The sequence below is a fragment of the Equus quagga genome, chromosome 9 (genome assembly GCF_021613505.1).
Source record: "Equus quagga isolate Etosha38 chromosome 9, UCLA_HA_Equagga_1.0, whole genome shotgun sequence".
Lineage (NCBI taxonomy): Eukaryota > Metazoa > Chordata > Mammalia > Perissodactyla > Equidae > Equus > Equus quagga.
The window spans coordinates 74,344,022-74,368,021 of NC_060275.1; the positions used below are offsets into that span (position 1 = coordinate 74,344,022).

Genomic DNA, 24,000 nt, shown 5'->3' on the forward strand with positions numbered 1-24,000 from the left:
AGTGAATATTGCTAGAAGAAAATACTGTCTAGAAATATTCTTCCCCTTCTTGCCAATCATTCAAACCCAAATGGAGATTCAATTTCATAAAATACAGATGGTAAACTTACAACATTCATTTAAAAGATGACAATACCTTGAGCACTTGAACTTGACCTTCTGTAGTGATTTCCTTTAGCAGCTCGCAGAAGGACTGACATAGACCTACTGCATATGTCTGAAATTTAATCAGAAGTCAAAATATACATATGACTATATCTGCAATATCAGAAAAAACATAAAATTCAATTTCAGACTCATTATAATCTATGTGAGAATTATATACTAAACGTCTAAGCATATAAAGTTTCAACTAGAACTCTTTGGAAAAAGTTTAGGAAACAAAAATACAGTTTATTGCTATAGTGATTTTCATAGAAATATAAGGATATATTTATTCATAGAGCATACTGTCTGTGTTAAAGAATATAATTCATGGAACTGCATCACATCAGCTGTGTAGCGGGCAATGCTTATAAAGTTTTTTCCTCCTTAGAAATAGATCAATATTTTAAATTTTGAAAAGGTACCTCCTGATTTTAAAAGAGAAACAAAATAACTACATAAATTTTTACAATGCAAAAGCTACAACATACCTGTAAAAACTCTGTTGATGATAAAAAGATATAACCATTGATGATCTTAAAGCAGGTTCTGAGATTTTCTGAACTTCGTTCTGCCAAAATAATAACTTTTTTTAAAGAAAGAACTAATGCATCATTCAAAATCAGTTTAAATGAAGCGATTTATTTAAAACTAAGTTACATGTCCTCCTTTACAAATATTTTCTGAGTGCTATTCAGACTACTAGTATATAGATATCTATCTAAAACCTGACGCCAATCTATAACTTAATGCTTTCCCATATACCTCCCACAAGTTAGAACAATTTAGAAAAGAATATCAAAGTTTCCTCTTTTTTCCTTTCAGAAAAGAACTTACTAACCATTTGACTCAACCTTTCATTTCAAACTAAATTTTTAGTGCCAGCATGGCAAACAACATGCAATTGAATCATTTCACCATCATATTTTAACATCTACTTAAACAGGTTCACTCAATAAGCATTTAATGAGCATTTAATATTCAGTACTGCACTGCTACTGAATATGCTGCCCTACATATGAAAAGAGTCCCAATTATATCCCAAAATTATATCGTGTTTAGATATTCTCAATCCTTGGTCTTTGTTCTTCAATTCTGTTCCCCTATAAAAACCTACACAAAAAGGTTCTAAAAAATGTAACTACCAGAACAGCATAGGAAAAATACATCATTTTTAGCTAGTCCTTTTAAAGTCCAAAGTAGAAAGCTATTTTGTTAAAATTAAATATGATCAAATGTTCATGCAGTGTTATTTTACATCTTATCACATACAATAATGATACAATAGAATACAGATTGGATGTATATAATTATACAGATCAAAACATGATCCCCAAATATCATCTATATCTAAAATCTGCCATTCTTTGTTGCTAATATTTTAGAAATTCTACTCAGTTGCAATAGGACACATTAAAAACAATTTCTTTTCTGGCAAAATATTGGCGTGGCCCCTGGGAGCTTATCTAATCCATAAACTGGTAAAGTGAGAAGACATCCTATTCAGATGAGAATTTCCAGCTCCATGGCCGAGTGGTTGAGTTTGCACACTCTGCTTTGGCAGCCCAGGGTTTTGCCGGTTTGGATCCTGGGTGGGAACATGGCACCGCTCATCAAGCCATGCTGAGGCAGCGTCCCACATAGTATAACCAGAAGGACCTACAACTAGAATACACAACTATGTACCAGGGATCTTTGGTGGGTAGAAGAAAAAAACAGAAGATTGGCAACAGATGTTAGCTCAAGAGCCAATCTTTAAAAAGGAAAAAAAAAAAAAAAAAGAATTTCCCATATACTTTCACAAGAAAATGACAATCCTATCCCTAGCTCAAAACGTCAGTTTTACAGGCATTATTAGTTCCTACACATTAGGATTTAACAGACTAGTTTAAAATGAGGATGTGGAGGGGACAAGGACTGGCAAACTTGTTACCACGCTAATTAAAGACATAAAAATAAACAACAAAGGCTGCCATTTAAATATTTTTCACAACAAAAGTAAGATAGAATCTCAGGACAAAGGGGCAGGCCTTCATACTGGATAAAGTTATCCTTATGGAAAATTCACACTGTCCTTTTCTCTTGAAGGAGGCAGTCTAGTCAAGTCTGGCCTTGTGCACCTTGTTCAGGAGACCAACACTGCACAGCAGACTGTTTGGCAACCACTGTGAAATGAGAACTTAGAATGGTTACATTCCAGGCATGTCAGAAATATAATTTCTAAATCATTGCCATCTAAAATTTTATCAAGATCTATGATGAAAGAAACAATATTTAAGAAAGATTGATTTTAAAAACCATAGCGCCCATTTCTTCTTACAGATATTTAAAAAACTATTCCTGGAACAATCTATAAAGCAAATACTCAAGTGATTAGGTCACTTCATACTGCTTTCTATGTCCCCATTGGGCCATGGAGAGCTTCTACTAAATTTTCTAGGGCATGCTATCATCAGCAAACATTAAATACTGATATTAAAAATAGCCCTAAAATTAATCAATTTATCTATTTTAAGGTATACTGAACACAGTTCATTATATTCATGAGTTCCTAGCAAGACTCTGAGGAAAGATTATTGTCTGGTCCTAGTATCAGAAGTTGTACTTCAATCATGCAACAGATCTGTATTTATTTTCAGACTCTGAATAATTTAAGTCAAATGTTCTCAACCAGGGCCAATTCTGCCCACTAGGGTACATCTGGTAATGTCTAGAACTTTGTTACAACTGGCATCTAGTAAGTTAAGGCTAAGGATGCTATTAAGCTTCCTACTAAGCACTGGACAGCCCCTCATGACAAAGAATTACCTGGCCCAAAATTTCAATACTGTCCAGACTGAAAACTCCTAATTTAAGTGACCAAGTTTTTCTTTCACAGACTATGAGAACTCTGAGGCAAATCTGTGGCCCACCAAAATATCTGGTTAACGTGTGCATATATGATTTATATCTATTACTCTCACTATAATTTATACTTTGCTCCTCTTTGTTTTTCTCTATTCTTTTGCACCTATTTTTAATTTGTACTTTCATGTAATTTTATTTATTCTTTTAAGTTTCTATAAAGGGAATAAAGAGAATACATTATTGAATTACATTATAGAGATTCAATAGGAATCTATGTTTAACCATACTATTTAATGTTTATCTTTAGAAATGCAATTATAATAGTTTAGTCTTTTATTTCAAACTCTGATGGAATATAAAGGCTAAAATGATTAAGACAACCTACAGCATCATCAAGGCGGGTGGGAAAAAGGTCCTTCCAAATTAGATAGGAAGCTACCAACAGAACAATTTTATTGGTCAAGGAGCATTAGTTTGGCATTCACAACAATATGGACAAAAGTCAGTCAGATGTTTATCTTTTAAGTAATGAGATAACACTATAAAATAGATTTAAAGGATTTTAAAAACAAGCCCTTAGAACTCAATTATTAGAATTACTTTTAGTTATAGCCTCTGGTTCTACCTAAAATATCTCTGGTTCTACTTACATTTAGGGAAAACAATATAAAATGAGTTTTAGCCTTGGTTTTATTTACACTAATTAACGTACTCTAAAATTCATTAACGTAAACATCTTAAAGTGTTCAAGACTGTTGGTTTTCTGTGTTATAAATGAAAATGAGAAACTTCCTGTCAGTAGCTTTATTTCTACTTAGAAAAAAATAATACTATCATATTCATTAAATAAATTTTTAAAAATCACTGATCTAATGTCTTTTCACTGATAAGAAAAGTATGTGTTCATTTTGATCTATATTTTCAAAAGATTAAAATAAATATTCTGGTTATATTTCAAAACACATTTTAAAGCTCATCTGAAAGAACGTATATACAAAAAGCTACACATCAAATATTAATTAGTTGTGTGATAAACAAAAACAAATGTAATACTGAAGTCAAGGTAAACTAAACATGCTCAGATATAATTTGTAAATAGAATTTCTTCATATTATTGAAGCAAATATACATACCACAATGCATAAAACAAATTACATAAAATTTTTTTGTTTTGAAAGACAAAAGTAGGGAATATGCAATTCAATAGCATCCATATCACCTATATTTATTGATACTATTTATAAAATAGAATTTTTTCAATCTGTGAAAATTAAAAAAGTTTTAATCAAATATCAATTTTCACAACAATGAAATTTCACTAGTTTTTGATTTGGTTAAGTAACAAAGCCCACCAAACCAGTGGTTGGGTATTTTTTCTTTTAAAATAGCATAATGTTAATAGTAATAGTAGAAGTAAAACATATAACTGCAAAACACTTAAAGAGTACTTACTATGTGCCACACATTGTTCTAAACACATAAAAGTCCTTATAGATTTGTAAAGACTATGCATCAACTACAAAGCTTTCTATAGTAAAATTGTACTATAATACTTACATAAATCTACACTCAAAATAGTGTCATAACGCTATAGTAGGGTTAGTCATAAGCTTTTTGTTTACACCTCTTCCTCCTGGCTACCAATCCTCTCTCCCACATTGTAAAGGCCAGGCATGCTGAATTTGGGGTGGATTACAAAGGTGAAGTGAAACCACTGTGTGAAGTCATCCATATGTGAAAATGGCTGAATCCCGCTCATGACAAAGTTGATAACGGGTCTGGCTGAGGTTCCCATTCTTAGGTCAAGTATAAAGAAGCACTATGGATTACCCAGAATGGCACTGCATGTGGTCTCGAAGTTAGGAAGAACAGAACTCATGGGCTTCCACCAGAGAGTAAAAGGAGGTGAAGAGGATGTTTCCTATTCTCTTTCTCTCTGATATCTTAAAGACAAAACTTTTCCTAGGAGTCTAGCAATGAGTGACTGGTCTATTGCCACTGTCTTCATCTTTGGGAATTTTTTTCCATAATTTTATGGGGACGCTAGATGATAAATAGCAAATGGCTCTTCCTTAGGAAATAGACGGTATTTTGATATTATTTGAGATGTCATCTATTCTGAAGATTGGGGTAGAAGAGAAAAACTCAGAAAACATGAAAGACTAATTACATTATCTAGATACCATGGTCATCCAGCAAATAAAAAGATACTTTTTTTAATCAGTTATAATTATGATTTAGTACACATTTGCTGATACTGTCAAAGAGTGAGTTTACTTTTCCAGTATATCATTATACCTCAGTAATATTTTTGCCTCTAATAAAATTACTCACTATAACTAAGTTCTCAGAAAAAATAGTCTTCAGATATTGTCATAGTAAGTATGCCTTTTTTCCTAGTGTTTTCCTACATAAACACCCTCTCCTGACAATATTAAACTATTTAGTTAGTATACCCAAAATTATACATGAAACTGAAGATGTTTCATGAATGAGTCTTAAAGAATGGGGACTCTGGGGCCTGACCAGTGACACAGTGGCTAAGTTCACATGCTCTGCTTCAGCAGCCCGGGGTTCACTGGTTCGGATCCCAGGTGCCGACCTATACACAGCTCATCAAGCCAAGCTGCGGCAGTGTCCCACATACAAAACAGAGGAAGAGTGGCACAGACATTAGCTCAGGGACAATCTTTCTCACCAAAAAAAAAAAAAAGGGGGGACTCTGATGGAAAAAACTTAAATAATTTTTACATTTTATAAATAAATAATTTTTAAAAATAGTGTTCTGCATATTGAAAAAGAAGCAAAGGGCCAGTAAATAGCACTGTATACAATTCTTAACGACTCCATGAGTTTAAATTGTGAATCTGCACTGGTAAAATCCCTCACAAAACAACTCTATAAACAAAATATTATTTTTTAAAAAATGTAAGATATTACATTCTAGGGAATGGTAGCTGATATGTAACAGAAAAATATTGATTTTTTTATTATTATTTATCATCAGAATACATGATCAGATTGGCAAAAAAGAATCTAATTAGATCTCATCCAAGGTGCCTTAAAGAGACAGTTTCCTCCTAGCACGGTGTCCAAGTTCTCTGGTTTCACGTGCCAAAAGAGTTCTTTCAAACACATTAAAGTTCATGATTTCACAGCTCATACATAACACTTCAACAAACAATACATATGATTATCTGATATTTAATAATCTTGATTTTGATAGTGCCTTAGCTAAATCAGAAATATGTACAGAGCTCACTTGTGAACAACTGATAGCACAAAGTCATTCTGTAAAAGAAAGTGGATAAAACCATGGTGTATAGAAGCAGTTTTAGAGTAGTCTTTTAAATACCTTATAGAACTGCTATCAAACATAGCAAATTTACTAGGCAAAGTTCAAACTTTAGTAGTTTCCTAAGAATAAACTGCTTTTATTTAGTAATTTAGTAAATTTAGTGTTTGCTCTTTAATAAGCAGAAAGTTCTAATTTTGGTACACAGAAAAAAATCTAAAAATTATTAAAACACTATGCAACTTATTTGTCAATATCAGGGATGTTAGTAAAAACAACAGGTATAATTTAAAGTCATCTATAATGGCCAAAATTATGACTACATTCAAAAACAGTATTAAGTTTATGCTTTAATACATACCAAGAAGTGGTGACATATTCTGAAATATACGAAGCAACTCTGGGGTAATACATGGGCTGTTTTCCAAAGTCACTAACCTAGGAAGAAAAAAAAAAGATTAAATCACTTTCCACAATCATTAAAGCTGTTAATAATGCAAGCTAAATACAAAAAAGCTGTCCCATCTAAAGGAAGAAAAATGGGCAATACAGAAAGTTATAAAAATTATCTTTCTAGGAAAAAAATTACCAAACTCATTAAAATTAAAAACTTATCTATAAATCATAATTATTATTTTTATATACACAGCAAAAATAGGAAAGTAATCACATACTAATATAGTTATAATACAGTTATAATAATAAAGCAAAACTATGATTTTTATAGATTGGTCAAGGAGAGATAAAAACTATTTTGTTTTTATTTTCTCGATATATTCTTCTGTCACATGTAATTGATGTATCCCTTCAACGAGACACTGGGCTAATTAATTAGTAAAACAACTTATGCTAAATGTTTAATAAATATGAACTCAGTAAAACAATCAATATGAACAAAGGCCAATTACAGGCCAATCTCACTCACAGCATTAGCAATTTAAAATAATCAGTGTATAAAAAGTAAAACATATATGAGTTGCAGTTTATCACAGAAGTGTGCAGTTGGTTTTACCTCCGGCTCTCCCACCCCCACAAAGAAGTTAAAGGAGAAAAGACATGATTGTCACAATAGATGCAAGAAAAGAGGTGAGGGGGATCCTATTCAAAACCCAACATTCACTATAAAAACTCTTCTCTAATTAGAAACAAAAAGGAACGTCTGTAACCTTCTAAGAGAGTACCTACCAAACACTCATAGAAAACACACCATGTCATGATATGCAGAAACCATTCTCTGCAAAAAACAGAACGCCTCAAAGAACATTCTCTATTACCTTATCTACCTTGACATCTATTGAGCGCATGTATGGAGGGCCTCGCACATGATATGCCAAGTGAGTCAATAAAAGATACAAGGGTAGCAGAAGAAAAAGTTAAATAGTCTTTATTTACAGAAGACATGACTGATAGAAAAGAGAAAGAATTCATAGACAAATTATTCAAATTACTGAGAGAGTTCAGCAAGGTTGCTAAATAGATCCATACACAAGAATCAATTGAATTTCTATACATCAAATACTTAAGATTTAAATGGATGATATTATAAGAGTCATAGATAACAACATTCTAACATCATAACTCTCTAAGCTGTTATACAGAATCAATAAAACTTGAATTCAAATTCCTACAGGGTTTTCCTTGGAAATTAGGCAAGCTGTTTCTAAAATTATTTGGAAGGCAAATGACCAAGAACTTTCTTAAGAAAACAAAAAGTATGGGGAATAGGAGGAGATACTTGCTTTGCCAGATATTATGACTTACTAAAAAGTCACTGTAATTAATATTATAAACAAAATAAAAAGCACAAGAAACAGACCTCTTAGTGTGTGACAGATGAGGTTCCAAAGCTAAGTAAGGAAAGTTTAGACTACTTAGTCTTCGGTGGTGACATACTAGACCTCTACACCTCACAAACAACACAGAAAATAATTCCAGTACTTATATGAGAAGGGTAAGGCTTTACTTTACAAGACGTCAGGAGAACATTTTTGTGGCTTTAGGTTAGAGAAAGATTAAAGGAAAAGATGAAGAAACATGACTATATTAAAGTTAAAAATTACTGTCTATCAAAAGATGCTTCAAAAAAGTTAAAACGTAAGTCACATACTGGAGAAAACTGTTTTCAATATATATAACTGACAAAGGAATAGTATCTAAAGGAATAATATCCAAAAGATACTATTCAATAAGAGAAAAATGGACAGAACACATGAACAAGCATTTCATAGAACATACAAAAATTGGCAATAAACTTGACTATAAAAAATATAAAGATATCCAACTTGACTATAATCAAGAAAATGTAAATTATAACCAAAACAAGGTACATTTTATCCCCATCACATTAGCAGAATTTTAAGTCTGACATCCACATATCAGCAAAGCTAGAGAACAGCTGGAATTCTTGTATGCTGCTGACAGGAGTGAAAGTTGATATAATCACTTTGGAAAATTATTATTATTATTTGGTAAGGTTGAATATGTATATACGTATATACCTATGACCTAGCAACTCCATTTCTAGTCAGAAATGTACATAGTGCATAAGATTTCATACATTTGTGCTAGGAATCATGTACAAGAATGTTCAGAGTTGCATTATATTTGAATATCAAACAAAATGATGAATAAGTAAAGGAATTCTGTTACATTCATACCATTAAATCCATCAATGTGGATGAATCTCAAAACAGGGAGCAAAAAAGAAAGTTAGAACACATATAATACAATTTATATAAAGTTAAAATGTATTGTTTAGAGATACACACACATGTGATTTCAAAAACATTAAAACAAAAGAAAGAAAACCAAGGAATGAAAACAAAAAAAATGGTACAGTGGGTCATCCCCAGCATGGAAGTAGGGTTCCACAAAGATGCCACACCATGGGATTCACAGGCATTCTTACTGTTCCGTTTCTTAACCAGGGTACAGAAAATAGGTTTTCACTTTACATAAGTTATAAATAATTACAAACAATATGAGCCCCATATTATTTTGTATTTATAAACTATTTCAAAAATATTAAATGACAAAATTGCGGGGGTCACAGGAACAACCAGCCACCCCCAAAATGAAGTCTTTCCCATGTACACAGTAATGATATCTCTAGACACCTTACCCCAATCAACAATAACAGGATTTGATTCACTTTTTAAAGAATAAAACTTCAGGAAAGGTAAAAAGACTTTATCCTATTCACCTTTAAAATAAACATGAAACCAAAAGAAAAACTACAATCCAGTCATGGGATTTCACCAAGAAAAAAAGTGAAGAGCATATTTTAAATCCTAGAAGATGTTTAAAAAACTCTCCTCGTCAATGGATCCAGATTAAGATTCTACCTGAAGTTTGTTCCTTCTCTCTCTCACAGTCATTACCTTAGTAATAAAGGCCAGTCAGGTCATTGTCACTCTCTCTTCTTATGCTAGTTTCCACAGGATAAACCATGTTACTCAAGTGGAAAAAATCTTGAAGAATTTAAACTACTTAAAAACAAAATGACATGGTATGTAACTCCAGATTAAACAAATTGGAAAAGAGAGGAAGTAAGGCAAATACATTCAAAGCACTAAATTCTTTACCATCAAGGAAAGGGAAAAGGTACTCGTGTAATGAATAATTAGACAAAGCTATATGTACCAACATCTCTGACTACAGAAATGTAAAATTTAATATTACCCTTCCACAAAAAATGTAGAAAAGAGAGTATAAAGTAAAAAGACAGACATATTAATTCAACAAACAAATGTAAGAACACTAAAATTCTTTTGCAGTAAACCATCTTTAGTTAGGTTAAAATAAAAAACATTAAAAAATTTGCTCTGATTGGGAGACATAACTAAATTACAAACAAAAAGGCTAAAATGTAAATGATTAGCAAAGATAGTTAAGTCAAATTTAAACAAAATAAACCAGATGATGATATTAATATCAGATAAAATTTAAATTCAAAAGAAATAAAAGGTAGAAAATTAATCACAACAAACATATATCACACGACGCTTCATGAAAATATTTTTTTTTCTCTGTTTTTTGGGAGAGGGGAGGGAAAAGAGGCAATTAGGCTCACGTGTGGTGATGGATTATGATTTTTGGGTGCTAAACATGATGTAATCTACAGAGAATTAGAAATATATTACGATATACATGTGAAAGTTATATAATGTTATAATCCAATGTTACCACAATTAAAAAAATTTTTAATTCTAAATATTATATTTTATTTAATCTTTTAAGAATACATAAAAGTACCAAAATTTTGTGCAGTGAATAATATTTTTTAAAACTTACAGGTCAAAGCTGATAGAAACAAAAAGGGACACTGAGACAAAGAAAACTGAATGGGATATTTTAATAAATCAGTGTAAAGATGAAAAAGCAAAACAATAATGTGAACTACACAACCTACGAGTTAAAAAGGATAGATATACACAGATATAAAAGTCTGCATCATTATTATTAATGTGAATATATTCCAAAAATAGAGCCTATAAGAAGTCATTAAAATTCACATTAAGCTTAAAAAAATTATACAAGTGACATGTTGTATTTACTATGCAATAAATCCAGACCTGAATCATATACTTTAATTATCAGCAAAAAATAAATGATGTTGTGTCAAAGAAATTTGAAAAATTGCAATAATACATCAAGACTTAAGGGAAATAGGCAGCTACACTCTAGGACAAATTCACAAATTTAAATGTTTTAGCATTTAAGAAAAACAAAGGTAATAAATAACCATTTGTCTTGGGGTTTTAAGAAAGTACACCCACAACTAAGTGTAAGAAGTAAAAAATCTGAAGTAGAAATAAAGTAATGAAAGGATAGAAACATAGAATTCATAAATCTAACATGTAATTCTTTCTTATTAATAAAAGAAATCTCTAATAAGTGTATTTTTAAAAAGAGATAAAATAAAACTAAAAATAAGGAGATAAAGCAAAATGTACATAACTTTTTTAATACTATCTTAAGGGACTAAGTGCTAGAATTAACAGACATCAAAAGTCTAAGCCAAAACAATATGTATAAACTAATAACTAAGAAACACTCTGAGAATCTTGTCAAAACTGATTGACTCCCTGGCCCCTGCCATGAGTCCATTTCCAGTTCCCTTTATTACTGAATTTCCAAATGATCTCAAGAATAGTTACTATATTACAGAGACCATTCCAATATTAAGAAAATGATTTTTAAAAATTGGTAAAACAAGTAAAACCCTGATATAAAATCCACAGTATCACAAAACGTGGATTATAGATCCAGATCACTTATAAGTAGAGGAAAAAATAAAATTAGAAAAAATATTAGAAAACATAATTGTACAATATATTAAAAGTATATATTTCACTTTAGCAAGCAAAGTTTATCTCAAGAGTCAAAGTTTTTTAAAGAGAGAATTTTAAAGAAAGAACGATATAATCTCCTGAGTGGACGGCAAATAGCAATCAAATTAGTCTTTTTTAAAATGAAGAAGAACATACTACATTTAATGGTATACCGCTGATGCTGGTTGTTTATCAGTATCCATTACCCCATTCTAGTTGCTTAAAAAAAACTATTCATGCAAGGTCTTTTGTTCAAATTCTGGTTAAAAATATTTTACAGTATTATATGATTATATTAGGAAAGAAGAAAGAATAAATATTACTGAGCTAAATCTTAGAATGTAGGTTAACTAACACAGAAAAACAAACCTAACGCAAGTAGAAAGAGGAGATAAATATAAGAGTAGAAATTAGTAAATAGGAAACAAACAAAGAGAATCAAAGCCAAAGGTTGGTTCTTTGAGTATCCAGTTGAAATGAAGTATCTGCTGTTTGTAAACAAAAATCAACCCCTCCACTTGCACTGAATCTCATCCCTTCTTGCATCCTTCAATTATCTCACTCTCTTGAGCTTCATCCATCCCTCTGGACCTTGCATTGCCCACACCAGCCAACTGCTGCCCAAGTTCTACACTTCTCTTCATAGTAAAAGCTCTCAAACAAGTTGTCAATGCTCACAGTTGGTACTCACTTAACTTTTGATTCATGCTTCAATCTACTCCAATTCTAATTTGTGTTCTTACTACTCCACTGAAACCCCTCCTATCATCTCCACTGGCCAAATTCACTTCTCTGTACCACTGTCACTAGGAGCATCAGGAACACTTGACCTAGCTGACCACTCCTCTTTTAGGAAATACTCTCCTCTCCTGGCTTGGTTTTCCTCCCCTATCAGTAGACAGCTCTTCTCTGTCATCTTTGATGGCTCCACATGTGACCTCAAAATGTTCTAAGTTCTTCAGGACTCTGCCCTAAGCACAATGTTCTCTATCTGCCCTTCTCCTCCTAAGCAATCTCACTGATTCTCACACTTTAAATGCCATATACAGACAAAGTGCTAACCACTTTACAAACATTATCTCATCCTCACAACAATCATGTGAAGTAAGAATTATTTTTCCTCATTTTACAGATAAGGAAACTGAGGCTCACAGAAGATGATGACAAAACTACTGCAGTGGTATTATGGGATTGGCACCTATATCTGATTCCAAATATGAGTTCTAACCCACTAAGAAAAATATATGAAGAAACGTGTATCTTGATTCTTTAAAGAATCTTGTCTATTAATAAATTTTAAAAATGAATTGTAATGATTTAATTTTGTTTACATATAACTAAAGGCTAGGAAAAAAGAAATTACCATTAACAGAGCAATGTACTTTTACTATTATCTGTTCATGTAATCCTTAAAAAATTTATACACCTTTAGTAAACACATTAATATGTTAAGTCTGTAATATCGAGAAGTATCTGAGTCTGTCTCAATTACAGCTAATGTTTTTAATTTTCCTAATAATCAACATCATATAGTATCTACATATTTACAGGAAAGTATTTATCCGCCAGAGACTAATGTTCTTTTTTCTAATCTTGAGTTGGGGTTGGCAAACTACAGCTCATGGGCCAGTCCAAACTACATCCTATTTTTGTAAGTGATGTTTTATTTGAACACATGTCCATTTGTTTACATTCTGTCTATGACTGCTTTGGCACTAAAACAGCAGAGTTGAACAGTTACAACAGAAAATGCCTAGCCTGGGAAGCCTAAAATATTTTCTGTCTGCTCCTTTACAGAAAAAGTTTACCAACCTATGATCTAGAGTAATCCATGCAGTACAAATTAAAATATATGATCATAAAAGTTTCCAACGCATGCTAATTTACAAACTGTCTAGAAGTCATTTAAGTCCAAACAATATAACTTAGAATATAAGAAACACAAATTGCAAAGTAATATCTACGTAGCTATGTTTTCAAATCGTCCATCTAGTATTCTGATACAGATCATTAATTTATAATTTGCACCAAAGACAATTTCTAAGAATCAAAAAACTGTTCATTCCTAGACATCTAAATAAACTAAAGGAAGGAAGGATGAACGGACAGATGGACACCACAAACGTCATTTCTATGGTTAATTTCTGTGATTTGCTTTTTTAATTCCAAGTCAGTTTATGTATCAGAATTTTTAAATCTTCCCTGCATTATAAACTACATCTTACATAAAGACTGGCCCTACAGAAAACTGCTGCCATCAGTAAGATAAGCTTAAGAAAGCAAAAAAATTTTTCTAGCACAGCTCCTTACACAGTTTGTGGCACGGAGCTGCCACAGAAACAGGGGTTTTTTTTTCACTTCTTAACACTACATACTACTCCCTCAATAAAATAATAAGTCAAGACTAATAGCACTAAAATTTGGGGCTGAAGTATAGTATCTCAGTACTTACTGGGTAAGGCAGTCAGCAGTTGAAAAATAATTCCTCAACATCCCCCAAAATGTCTCATTTAACACACTGGAAGTTTTAAGTCAATTTTTAGTCTTGAAAATTTATCAAGATCTCCATTTTACATTCCAAATTCCAAAAGATGAAATGCAGCTGAGTGCTTACTGAAACATCCCCTTTAACTTTGATTATTCTAAGCCTACACTGAGTGATAGCTGCCAAGAAAAGATGGAGTTATCCAGCTCAGGAAAGCTGTTTTTTTTTTTTTTTTTTTTTAAATGCTACATTTTTAAGCCTTGTTACATGATCTTTGCTTTATTGGCATGAGAGTAGTGAAGACCAGGAGAAAAATAAGACCCATGGTATCAAGTTTTTCCTCTTACCATAATTCTAAACCATCTTCCAGAAGATAAACATGTGGAGGCTGGGAAACATCTGTACTCAGTTGAATAACTGGGAGCAGGAAAGGGTACAGGTTCTTGCTGTCTGCTCCTAATCCCTATAGGAAGTATAAATAAAACTTAACATAAGACACTCTAAGGTCCCACCCCCACCAAAAAATCACCTACCATATAAAAAAGCCCTAAAACCAACTTATAAAAAATAAATCAATCAGATTTTTAAAGAATGGTCCTAATTAAAAGCACTACTAAAATAAAGTTAGTTCTGTTTACAATTGGAAAGCAAGTAGCAAAAAAATATTATTCAATTGCCTAACGGTAGCAAAACTATATACACCAAGGGTATACACATTGGTTCATTTTCAGAGATTCCACATATAAAAATATATTTTCCCCTCTCTGACTACTGAAGAGGTGTTAACACTGATATATTAAATTCTGTAAATGACCTCACTTAAATAATCTAAAATGAACGTAACCTAAGTATTTATCAATAAGATAATTAAATTGTGGTACATTCATATTTTATGATGCTGACTAGCCATGAAAAAGGATTAGGCGTGGAACAAAAACAATCTCAAAAACAAATACAAATTGGATTAAAAAAGTGCAGAAGTGTGTATAACAAGTCCATATGCCAAAGAATTTTTTTAAATAGCTACATATGTATATGCAGATATATGCATAAAAATGTTTCTTGGGAGCAAATAGGAGAAATTATTAACCCTAGTTAAATACAGGAAGGGGAAAAGGATCTTGGAAGGGGGTAAAGGGAGAATTTTGGGTTTTTTGCTTTTTTGTAAGCTTTTTAAAGAATATGTACACATGTTATTTCTTCAGTGAATATTTGCTAATATTTTATTGAGCCAAGAACACAAAGATGGAGGAAGAAGAGGGGGTCATATCTAGGATTCTAGTTTGCCTAATCATTGTCTTATAGAGCTTGTCTTAGTGTATCACACTAAATCTAAGCACTTTGAAAGAAAACAAAAAAAATAAAAAGTCAATTTCGAATCCATAGTAATCTCTATAATCTGTTAGACACAGAAGGAAACCAAATAAACCATCAAATGCCTCCTGACTCAGGAAATAATTCAAATGTCAATATAGTTTATAGCAGATTACAATGTAACAAAATATATATTTATTCCCCTTTTGATGACATACATGTACAAAATTCTATTTTTATCAGTGGGGCACAGATAACTTCAGTAGAAACAAATAAAGCTTATCCTTAAATATGTTAAGTATAAGTTTGACCCTATCTATAACTAAAAATCAGTTGAAAGACCTTATTAAAGATTTTTCCAAAGGAAGAGAATTATAAAAATGTCACACTTAATAAAGTAGTATATTGGCCTTAAAATTCAGTTAAATTTCACTCTCCATAACTCAATCTTTAACAGAACAAAAAAGAAAGAACATTAAGAAAAACTAGTCAAGTTCATTTTGATTATCAAGTAGACTTAAAATTTCCTGGGAAAATTAGAATCTACCTACTTACTTAATGCACATCCCACTGAGCACAATATGCTGGCATTAGCAAAACCAAAGTAAGCAAGTGCTAAACATACAAGACTCTCAAAGCATAAAGAGATTCACCTTTGTAAACTAGTGGCCTGAAGAGTGTGTCCAATTACAGATATGCAGCTTTTTTCAGTCCATAGTTACAACTACAAGACACTGTCTACAATACTATGAAAGCTCAAAAACAAATTCATCAGTTATTAATAAAATTATCAGAAATGGTTAAAAGGGAAAAGTCATGTTGTACTACAAATGCATAAGACATAAGGGGAAATGAGGTGAAGTGTACAAAGGAATATCTCTGTACTATCTTTGCAACTGCCTGTGAATATATAATTTTTTTTTTAACTTAAGGGGAAAAACAGAACACCACCCTCTAAAAATTGGCATTTCTCAGGGTACTGTCTTTGGCTCTCTTCTCATGCCCCACGCACATGCTGATAATGTCCAACTCTATTATCTCGAATCCAAATCTCTGAACTCCTGACACTCCAAATGACTATAGGACATCATCACCCAGAAGACAGCTCAAACCACTGAACCAACTCATTGTCTTCCTAAAAAACAGTTCCCCTTCCTGATTTCCTAACTCAAGGAACATGAACCACTATCTAACTAGTGACAAATTATACTGCAATCACCTCCTGGCCCCTCTTCCTCCTCACCTCACATCTGAACGATCCTTAATTCTCTCCAATATTTTTCAAACCTTTCCCCTTCTTTCCAGGGCTTTAATTCGGGTAATCACCTCTCTCATAGTTAACAGAAGAGCCTCCCAACTACTTTCCCTGATCTTAGTTTTATCCCATTCCAAATCAATGTCCTACTGGTACCCTGGTTATCTTCCTAAAATAAAAATGTTAACACCCCTTCCTGTGAAGTTCAAGAGATGTTCTTTACACCTTCCTGACCAGGCCCCCACAGCCAAGTTCCATATTCTATGTTCCAGCCATACCAAACAACTCAGTATTAGAAATCACTGTGTTAATATCTGGAGAAAGCTTGCAGATTTAACACGTGTATTTACTACTGTTCTCTCCCAAGATCCACTAGAAGGATACAGGAGGATTTGTTTTTAAAGACCTAAGCCATAAGTACAAAAATAGCATAAGAGATAAAAGCAACTCATTTTCGGAAGGTAGAAAAAAAGACATGTGGTAACTGACAGCAGACTCAGAAAACCGAAGCTCAAAGCCAGCAGTGAAAAAAAGAGAAAGAAGCAACTACATTGACACTACAGAAACGCCAAAAAACTCCAGAACTGACAGCACCAGGTCTTTCGGAAGGGGGAAGTTGACGAGGAGGTATTAAAAATAAGATGACCCCTAGAACGTGTTTAAAAAGCAGCTTGACGCCAAGATTTCATCAATGTGCACAAACTGTCAAACCAGTGGCCCTCCCCTGAACCAGCATATTTTCTGGTAAGGTAAAACCAATGGTCTCAAGACAGGGAGACATCAGGTAATCAAGAGCAGGGATACCATACAAAACAGGGAGATGTAACATGTAACAGGCAGGAGACTATAAGACATTATAGTATTTTTCCTTCTTTTGTGTACACTTCAGATTTTTAACCAAAAAAAAAAAAAAAAACCGGCAAACAAGGATCACAGATAAGATTAAAATATCTAATATGAAAAATAGAGAACAAAACAAACAAATAGAGAACAGCACCTTGAAAGAAATAGAAACCATGCAAAATGAAAGTTTGGAAAAAATATATCATTAATATCCTTGGTAGACCAAAAGAAAACATTGCATTCATGAAATAAAAATGAAATGCTGTAAAATGATTATTCAGCAAAACAAAAAAGAATTCACAGACATTATAGCAGGAAGGAAAAACTTATTAGAAAGGTTGAAAGATAAAGCTGAGGAAATTCCCCAGAAAAGTCAAGCAAAAGGACTGAGAGAAAAAAAAGCAGAAAAGAACAGTAAGAAAAGTAGGGGACTGGTTCATTCATCATCTAAGTAATAAGAAATTCAGAAACAAAAGAAAAACATGAAGGGAAGGAAATAATCAATGAAATACAATAAAGTTATTAGAACCCAAGAACATGAGTTTCCAAGTTGAAATATCCACCAAGCGTCCAGAACAATGGGATGAAAATACACCCACATCATCATAAAATTGAAAACAGAGAAGAAGGTACAAGGTGCCAAAATGGGAAAGGAGGGATGATGCATTTAAGAATCAGGAATTAAAATGGTTCAGGGTTCCTAAGAGCAACTCTGGAAAGCTAAAAGACAACAAAATAGTCTCTCAAATTTTTAGGGAAAATCTAGAATTTTATACCCAGTCAACTACTAAGCATTGTGAAAACAAAATAAAGACATTTTCACACATACAAAATCTCAAAAAAATTTACCTCCCATGTATCTTCTGCAGACGCCACTAGCATCCTGCAAAATTCTGCATCAGAAAGAGGAGGTAAAACAAGGAAGACCAGTATAGAAAACAGGCATCCCACAGAAAGGAGAGACAAGAAGAATCCTTTTGATGACAGTGAAAGGAGATCCAGTTATAACAACTGCACACGGGCACAGAGTAAAATCAGTCCAGACTAAAGCACACAGGAATCTTCCATATTTCAAGATGACAAAGGGAACAAAATACCTGAAGCGTCTAAAGAAACTAAAGAAACGTTTAGACAACAGGTGAAGAGTATAGGTTCGATTACACAGAGAATTAAATGTAGTGAGCAGAATTCTAAGATGACCACCTATGGTTCCTGACCCCAATGTACACACACCACTCCCTAGTTATTCAACCAAATGCTAATCTAGATATGACTGTGAAGAAATTTTACAGATATGATTAAGGTCCTAAATCAAGTGACCTTAAGATAGGAAATTATCCAGTTAGGTCTGACCTAATCACATGAGCTCTTCAAAAGAGAGTTTTCTCTAGGGGCTGGCCTGGTGGCATAGCAGTTAAGTTCACCCGCTGTACTTCAGCAGCCTGAGGTTCACCAGTTCGGATCCCAGGCACAGACCTACACACCACTTATCAACCATGTTGTGGCAGGCATCCCACATATAAAATAGAGGAAGAAGGGCAAGATGTTAGCTCAGGGCCAATCTTCCTCAGCAAAAAGAGGAGGTTTGACTGCAGATGTTAGCTCAGGGCTAATCTTCCTCAAAAAAAAATTAAAATTAAAACAAGAGAGTTTTCTCTGGTTAGTTGCATAAGGGAGAGTCAGAGATTCAAAACCTCAGGGTATTTGACATACAAGAATCTCTCCGATGCTGATACTGAAGATGGTGGGCATCACGTATTAAAGAAGGTGGCCAGACTCTAGGGACTGAGAGCTGCCCCAGCTGACAGTCAGAAAGTAAACTGGGACCTCAGTCCTACATATCAAGAAATTGAATTCTGCCAACAAGCTGAGTGACTGTGGAAAGAGATTCTTCCCCAAAGCCTCCAGGGGAGACCTTAGCCTGGAACACACCTCAGTTTCAGCCTGTCAGATCCCGATCAAAGAGTACAGGCATGGGGTGCTGAACATCTGACTTACAGAATCAGGAGTTAACAAATGGATGTTATTTTAAGCCACTAAGTTTAACATAATTTGTTACACAGTAAAATTTACAAGCTAAAAAAACAAAATTATTAATACATGAGTGTAGATTAGAGGAACAGTTGTACGAAAAAGAAAATTAATCATAACATAATGATATACATGCATTTAATAGCTTTTATATAATCACACAAATAAAAACACTAAATAGCGACCTAAATTAAATTACAACATAACTATATTTGGAGGATGGGGGATAGGAGTCACATAAAGGGGAATGAAAGAATTAAATCTTCATCTTCCATACAAGAAAGTCAAGAGATAATGTCTATAATGCTTAAATCAAGAATGAACAATATAAGTATGTTACTTAGAGCTAAAGAGATAAAAAGCCTAAGAGACCAGTTGTAAGTGTTGAAAGTGGATTCGCCCACCAAATTGGAAATGGAGATACTGCTACTTTTCATAAAAAGTCTTCAAGAACTGACTCCTTAACCTATCTATATGTAGAACTGATCAATATGTACCTAAAAAAAGAAACAAAAAGTACCACATTCTCTCATGCCTAGGGGGGCTTTACACATGCTGGCCCATTTGTTTAAAATATCCTTACCACTCTCATCCCTGAACCATCTCATTAACACCTCTCGTTTAGCACCGTTTAACAGCAACTCTATTTAGGTACTACCTCTGTCAGGAAGCCTTCCCTGACATCCCACCTCACCCTCAAGTCTGAGATAGGTAAACCACCACGGGCCCCCATAGCACCATGTTCTTATTACTAAAAGAACACATAACTGTTTAGTCTTCCCCTAGACAGCCACAATCACAAAGAGCTTGCCCTATTCATTTCTGTATCCCAGTGCCTAGTACCATGTATTGCATATTGCAGGTGTTCAAAAATGTTTACTGTACGAATAAATGCCTACTTCCACTGAGATCATCTACTGCAGATTAAAAGGTTTATTTTCAGGCATTATCACCCTCCCCAGTCAGACTACTAGCCTAGGTTCCCAGAATTTAAAAAATGAAAACAAAAACAAAAACATACAAATACTTACACTAATATCTGCCTGTGAAATTTTAAAAGTCAAAAGATGGCAGTGTTTTGCATGAAAGGAAACTTAGCAATAACCCTTAGTACAATCTTCTCAAATGGCTGAAAAACTTAATTTAAGCTACAGTCTCAATTTTAATATTAAACAATATATGCATTCTCCAAAAAGGGTAGATATTACTTGGCTGGAATCTTGCACCCTTGGCCCCCACACACACAGGGCACGTAAGCATCAGGATTAAGGGAAAAGGCCCTAGACACTCCAAACATTCCGTGTAGGTTACTCTCTGGCTTCTTACGATTTCCTGAGGTGAAACGATCTGGAGAGACACAGAAGCTGGGTTTTTTCACACCTCCCTCATAAAACTCTCAAATTGAGTCTAAAAACGCATTTTGGCAGAGATGTGATGGAAAAGGTGTGGGGAGCACTCTGTTCTGTTCCGTAAAGAGCAATCTCAGGCCAGTCACTAACTTTCTCTTAGCCTTTGTATCCTCATCTATAAAAGGGATATAATCTTTCAGGAGAACCACAAGAACTGAAGGGTAAACAGGAGGAGCTTCTAAGTCAGACACTCATTAAAAATAAAAAGAAAGTGCTTTTTAAAAAAGTTTTATATCACTATTCATTTATCTAAAACTGCCTCAGACAGAAATTTCTAACTACAAAATTCATCCTTAAATATTTACTGAAAGAATGAGTTTATGCACCAAAAAAGTACCAGGGTGCCAGAGAAAGGTTTTTTTAAAACTAATATTAGAAAGGTGTGTTTTCTTTTAAAACTTATTAGAACATTTTAGAGCAATAATTCTTAATTTAGAGAGAGATCTCCTCATTGGAAAATCTACCAAACTTTGGGGTGAGGGCAGTAAAAGTCACTTGAGCATCCCTGCACCCCGACACTCTAAGTCTTGGCATTAGGCTCTGCCCTCTCCACACTCTCCCCGTCAGACTCTAGTTCACTGTAACAGTTCAAATGAGAGCTACAGGCCCACTCTCTCTCTCAAGTTTTCAGTTCCTGTCTACCTGCTGCACATCCCAATACCTCAAGATCAAGATGTCTACAATCAAATTTACTCCTACCCTCAAAAGCAACTCACCCATTTTCCTGCCATCATAATTTACAGAAGGGAAAATTTTTATTTTAAAACAAGAAAAAGAAATGAAAATGGAGAGTAAGTTTATGCAGAAAAGCCCTGAATACGAAGGAAACTGCATGCAAGGTATGAAGGACTACACAAATCATGAGTCTACCATCAATGGATCCACTATATCTAATGAAAAAAGATCAACTTTAAAAAAAGTAGAGAATTATTTTTCAGATGTCAAAAATGTCCAAAATAAACATACAAAAAGTGTTTTTGAAACTGTTTAGATCACACATGAAAGAGACATTAAATATAAGACTTTTCACTATCATTAACATAAACCATGTGAAAACAATGAAAAATTTTTAAGAAAAAAAGTACTAAACAAACTGCGCAGAAGTAACTTACCTGAACAAGATGAATAAGTGTTGTAAGAATAGCACATCTCAACATATTGTGTTCTTCACTCTGCTTCCAAAGAAGAGGCAAATACTGTACCAAACATCCTACATACGGTCGGATCTATGACAACAGAGGTAGGAGAAGCACAAGAACTGTATTAGCAAAGAAGGCTACTTACTTTAAGAAACAATGACAGACTCAATAAGTTCCAGGCAGCAAATACAACTTACTAGATGTAATATACTAAGCATATATCCATGTAAAGATAAATCAGACATTACATAGAGACACAGAGCTTTATAGTAAATATTTTTAAACAAGTACCAAATTTATTGCATGAAATAAACTTTAGGAATATAAAACAACATATTGAGGCCAATTATTTCTTTAGAGTTCAACAGAAAATGCTGTTATATTCTGGTTCTTTTTAACAAAACAGTTTACCTAACTGAAAATTATACTGTTTTAAAGAGTGTCAGCATTTACTCATTCATTCAACAATTATCTGATGGCATCTTCCAAATCTCAGGCCCTGAGGACAAGGCACTGGAAAGAAAAGGATGCAAAGGTAGACATTCAAACCCTTATGCTGAGAGAGGATAATGTAATGATATAGTGGAAACACAGGAGAAGACAATCCTTTTCAAAAGACAAAACTGTTAAGCCCACTATGGATGAAGTTAACCAGTTTTAAAAATATACCCCGAAGCACAGCACCGCTTGACAGTGAGTTTCTTGGAAAATACAATGAATCTACACTGAAGCTGGACAGCACTCCAGCTCCAGGCTTACAGTCACAGCATTTGGAATTGCTCTGATGAGAGGATCCTTGGTAATAAAAGAGAAATACTAGACCTTCACAACTTCAAGATTACCTATTTCAATCCCATGGAATAAAATAAAAAACTGCTCCCAGAAAGAGTGACAGTTTCTCTATTCTGCTTATACATTATACACAAAAGGGTAGCAAAGAAACTTTAGGATTTGTTCCCCCTTGATGGTGTTGGGGGTCCGTGGGGTGTAGAAAGATAAGAAGTTAAATATTTGCCCACATATTTCAGTGAGATAAAACTGAATAAGTATTAGAAGACTCTTTACTTATTATATACTACCTTATTTTCAAATTTTGAATCATACTATTATAATAGATATTTATTAATTTTGCTAAGGGCTCTATCTCAAAGATCACTTCAATTAGCTTAATAACAGCAGATCAATTAATACGTAAAAACACAGGTTTCAAAGTACCTAACTCACTCACAGTCAACTAAAAATGGCATATAACAGCCTGTTCTACTGAAAAGAAAAATAAGTTAGTTTTGGTTTTGAACAAACAGAATATTTTCCAAAGAAGGGCAGAAAGGAAGTATATGCTATGAATCATTGATGGAGTAGGTAATAAAACCAACGTACTCAGTTACATTTGAAAGTCATAAAGTACTTATATCTCAATCTTAGCTACTCTTTAGAATATATGATGTTTTAAACTAAAATTAGCTCTTCAAAAACACTATTTCAAAAATCACCCACAGAGTCACTTTGGCAAAAGACCAAAAAAGGGTTGAGGATTAGAAGCAGAGACATGAGAGCCAAACACATTCCCTTAGGGTAGGAGAAGGGAGGTTAAAAAGTATAGTATTGGGGCAACTGAGGAAATCGGAATACAGACTTGATATTAGACAATAGTACTGCATCAACATAAGTTCCCAAGTCTAATCATGGTTATGATTAAGGAGATGGAGAAGTCTAATATTTTAGAGTGAAATGTCATGATGTTAGTAACTAAAATTCAAAGGTTAAATTTTAAAAAAATCTGTATATGCACATATATAAAAAAGAGCAACTGTAGTAAAATGTTCACAACTGATGAAACTAGATGAAGGACATATACATGGTGATTTATTGAAACCTTTCTGAACATCTGAAATTTTTCAATAA

At 33.3% G+C, this 24,000-nt stretch overlaps 1 protein-coding gene across 3 annotated transcripts in view; it reads right to left on the minus strand.

Moving 5' to 3' along the window:
• Positions 1-24,000, minus strand: part of IPO11 (importin 11) — a 225,219-nt gene that overhangs the window by 121,866 nt on the left and 79,353 nt on the right. For all 3 annotated transcript variants that reach the window (XM_046671978.1, XM_046671979.1, XM_046671980.1), the window contains exons 20-24: positions 22,069-22,182; positions 14,452-14,567; positions 6,648-6,724; positions 636-715; positions 137-217 (exon numbers count right to left, since the gene is read on the minus strand). In XM_046671978.1, coding sequence (XP_046527934.1) covers positions 137-217; positions 636-715; positions 6,648-6,724; positions 14,452-14,567; positions 22,069-22,182 — 468 coding nt within the window. The remainder of the gene's footprint in view (positions 1-136; positions 218-635; positions 716-6,647; positions 6,725-14,451; positions 14,568-22,068; positions 22,183-24,000) is intronic.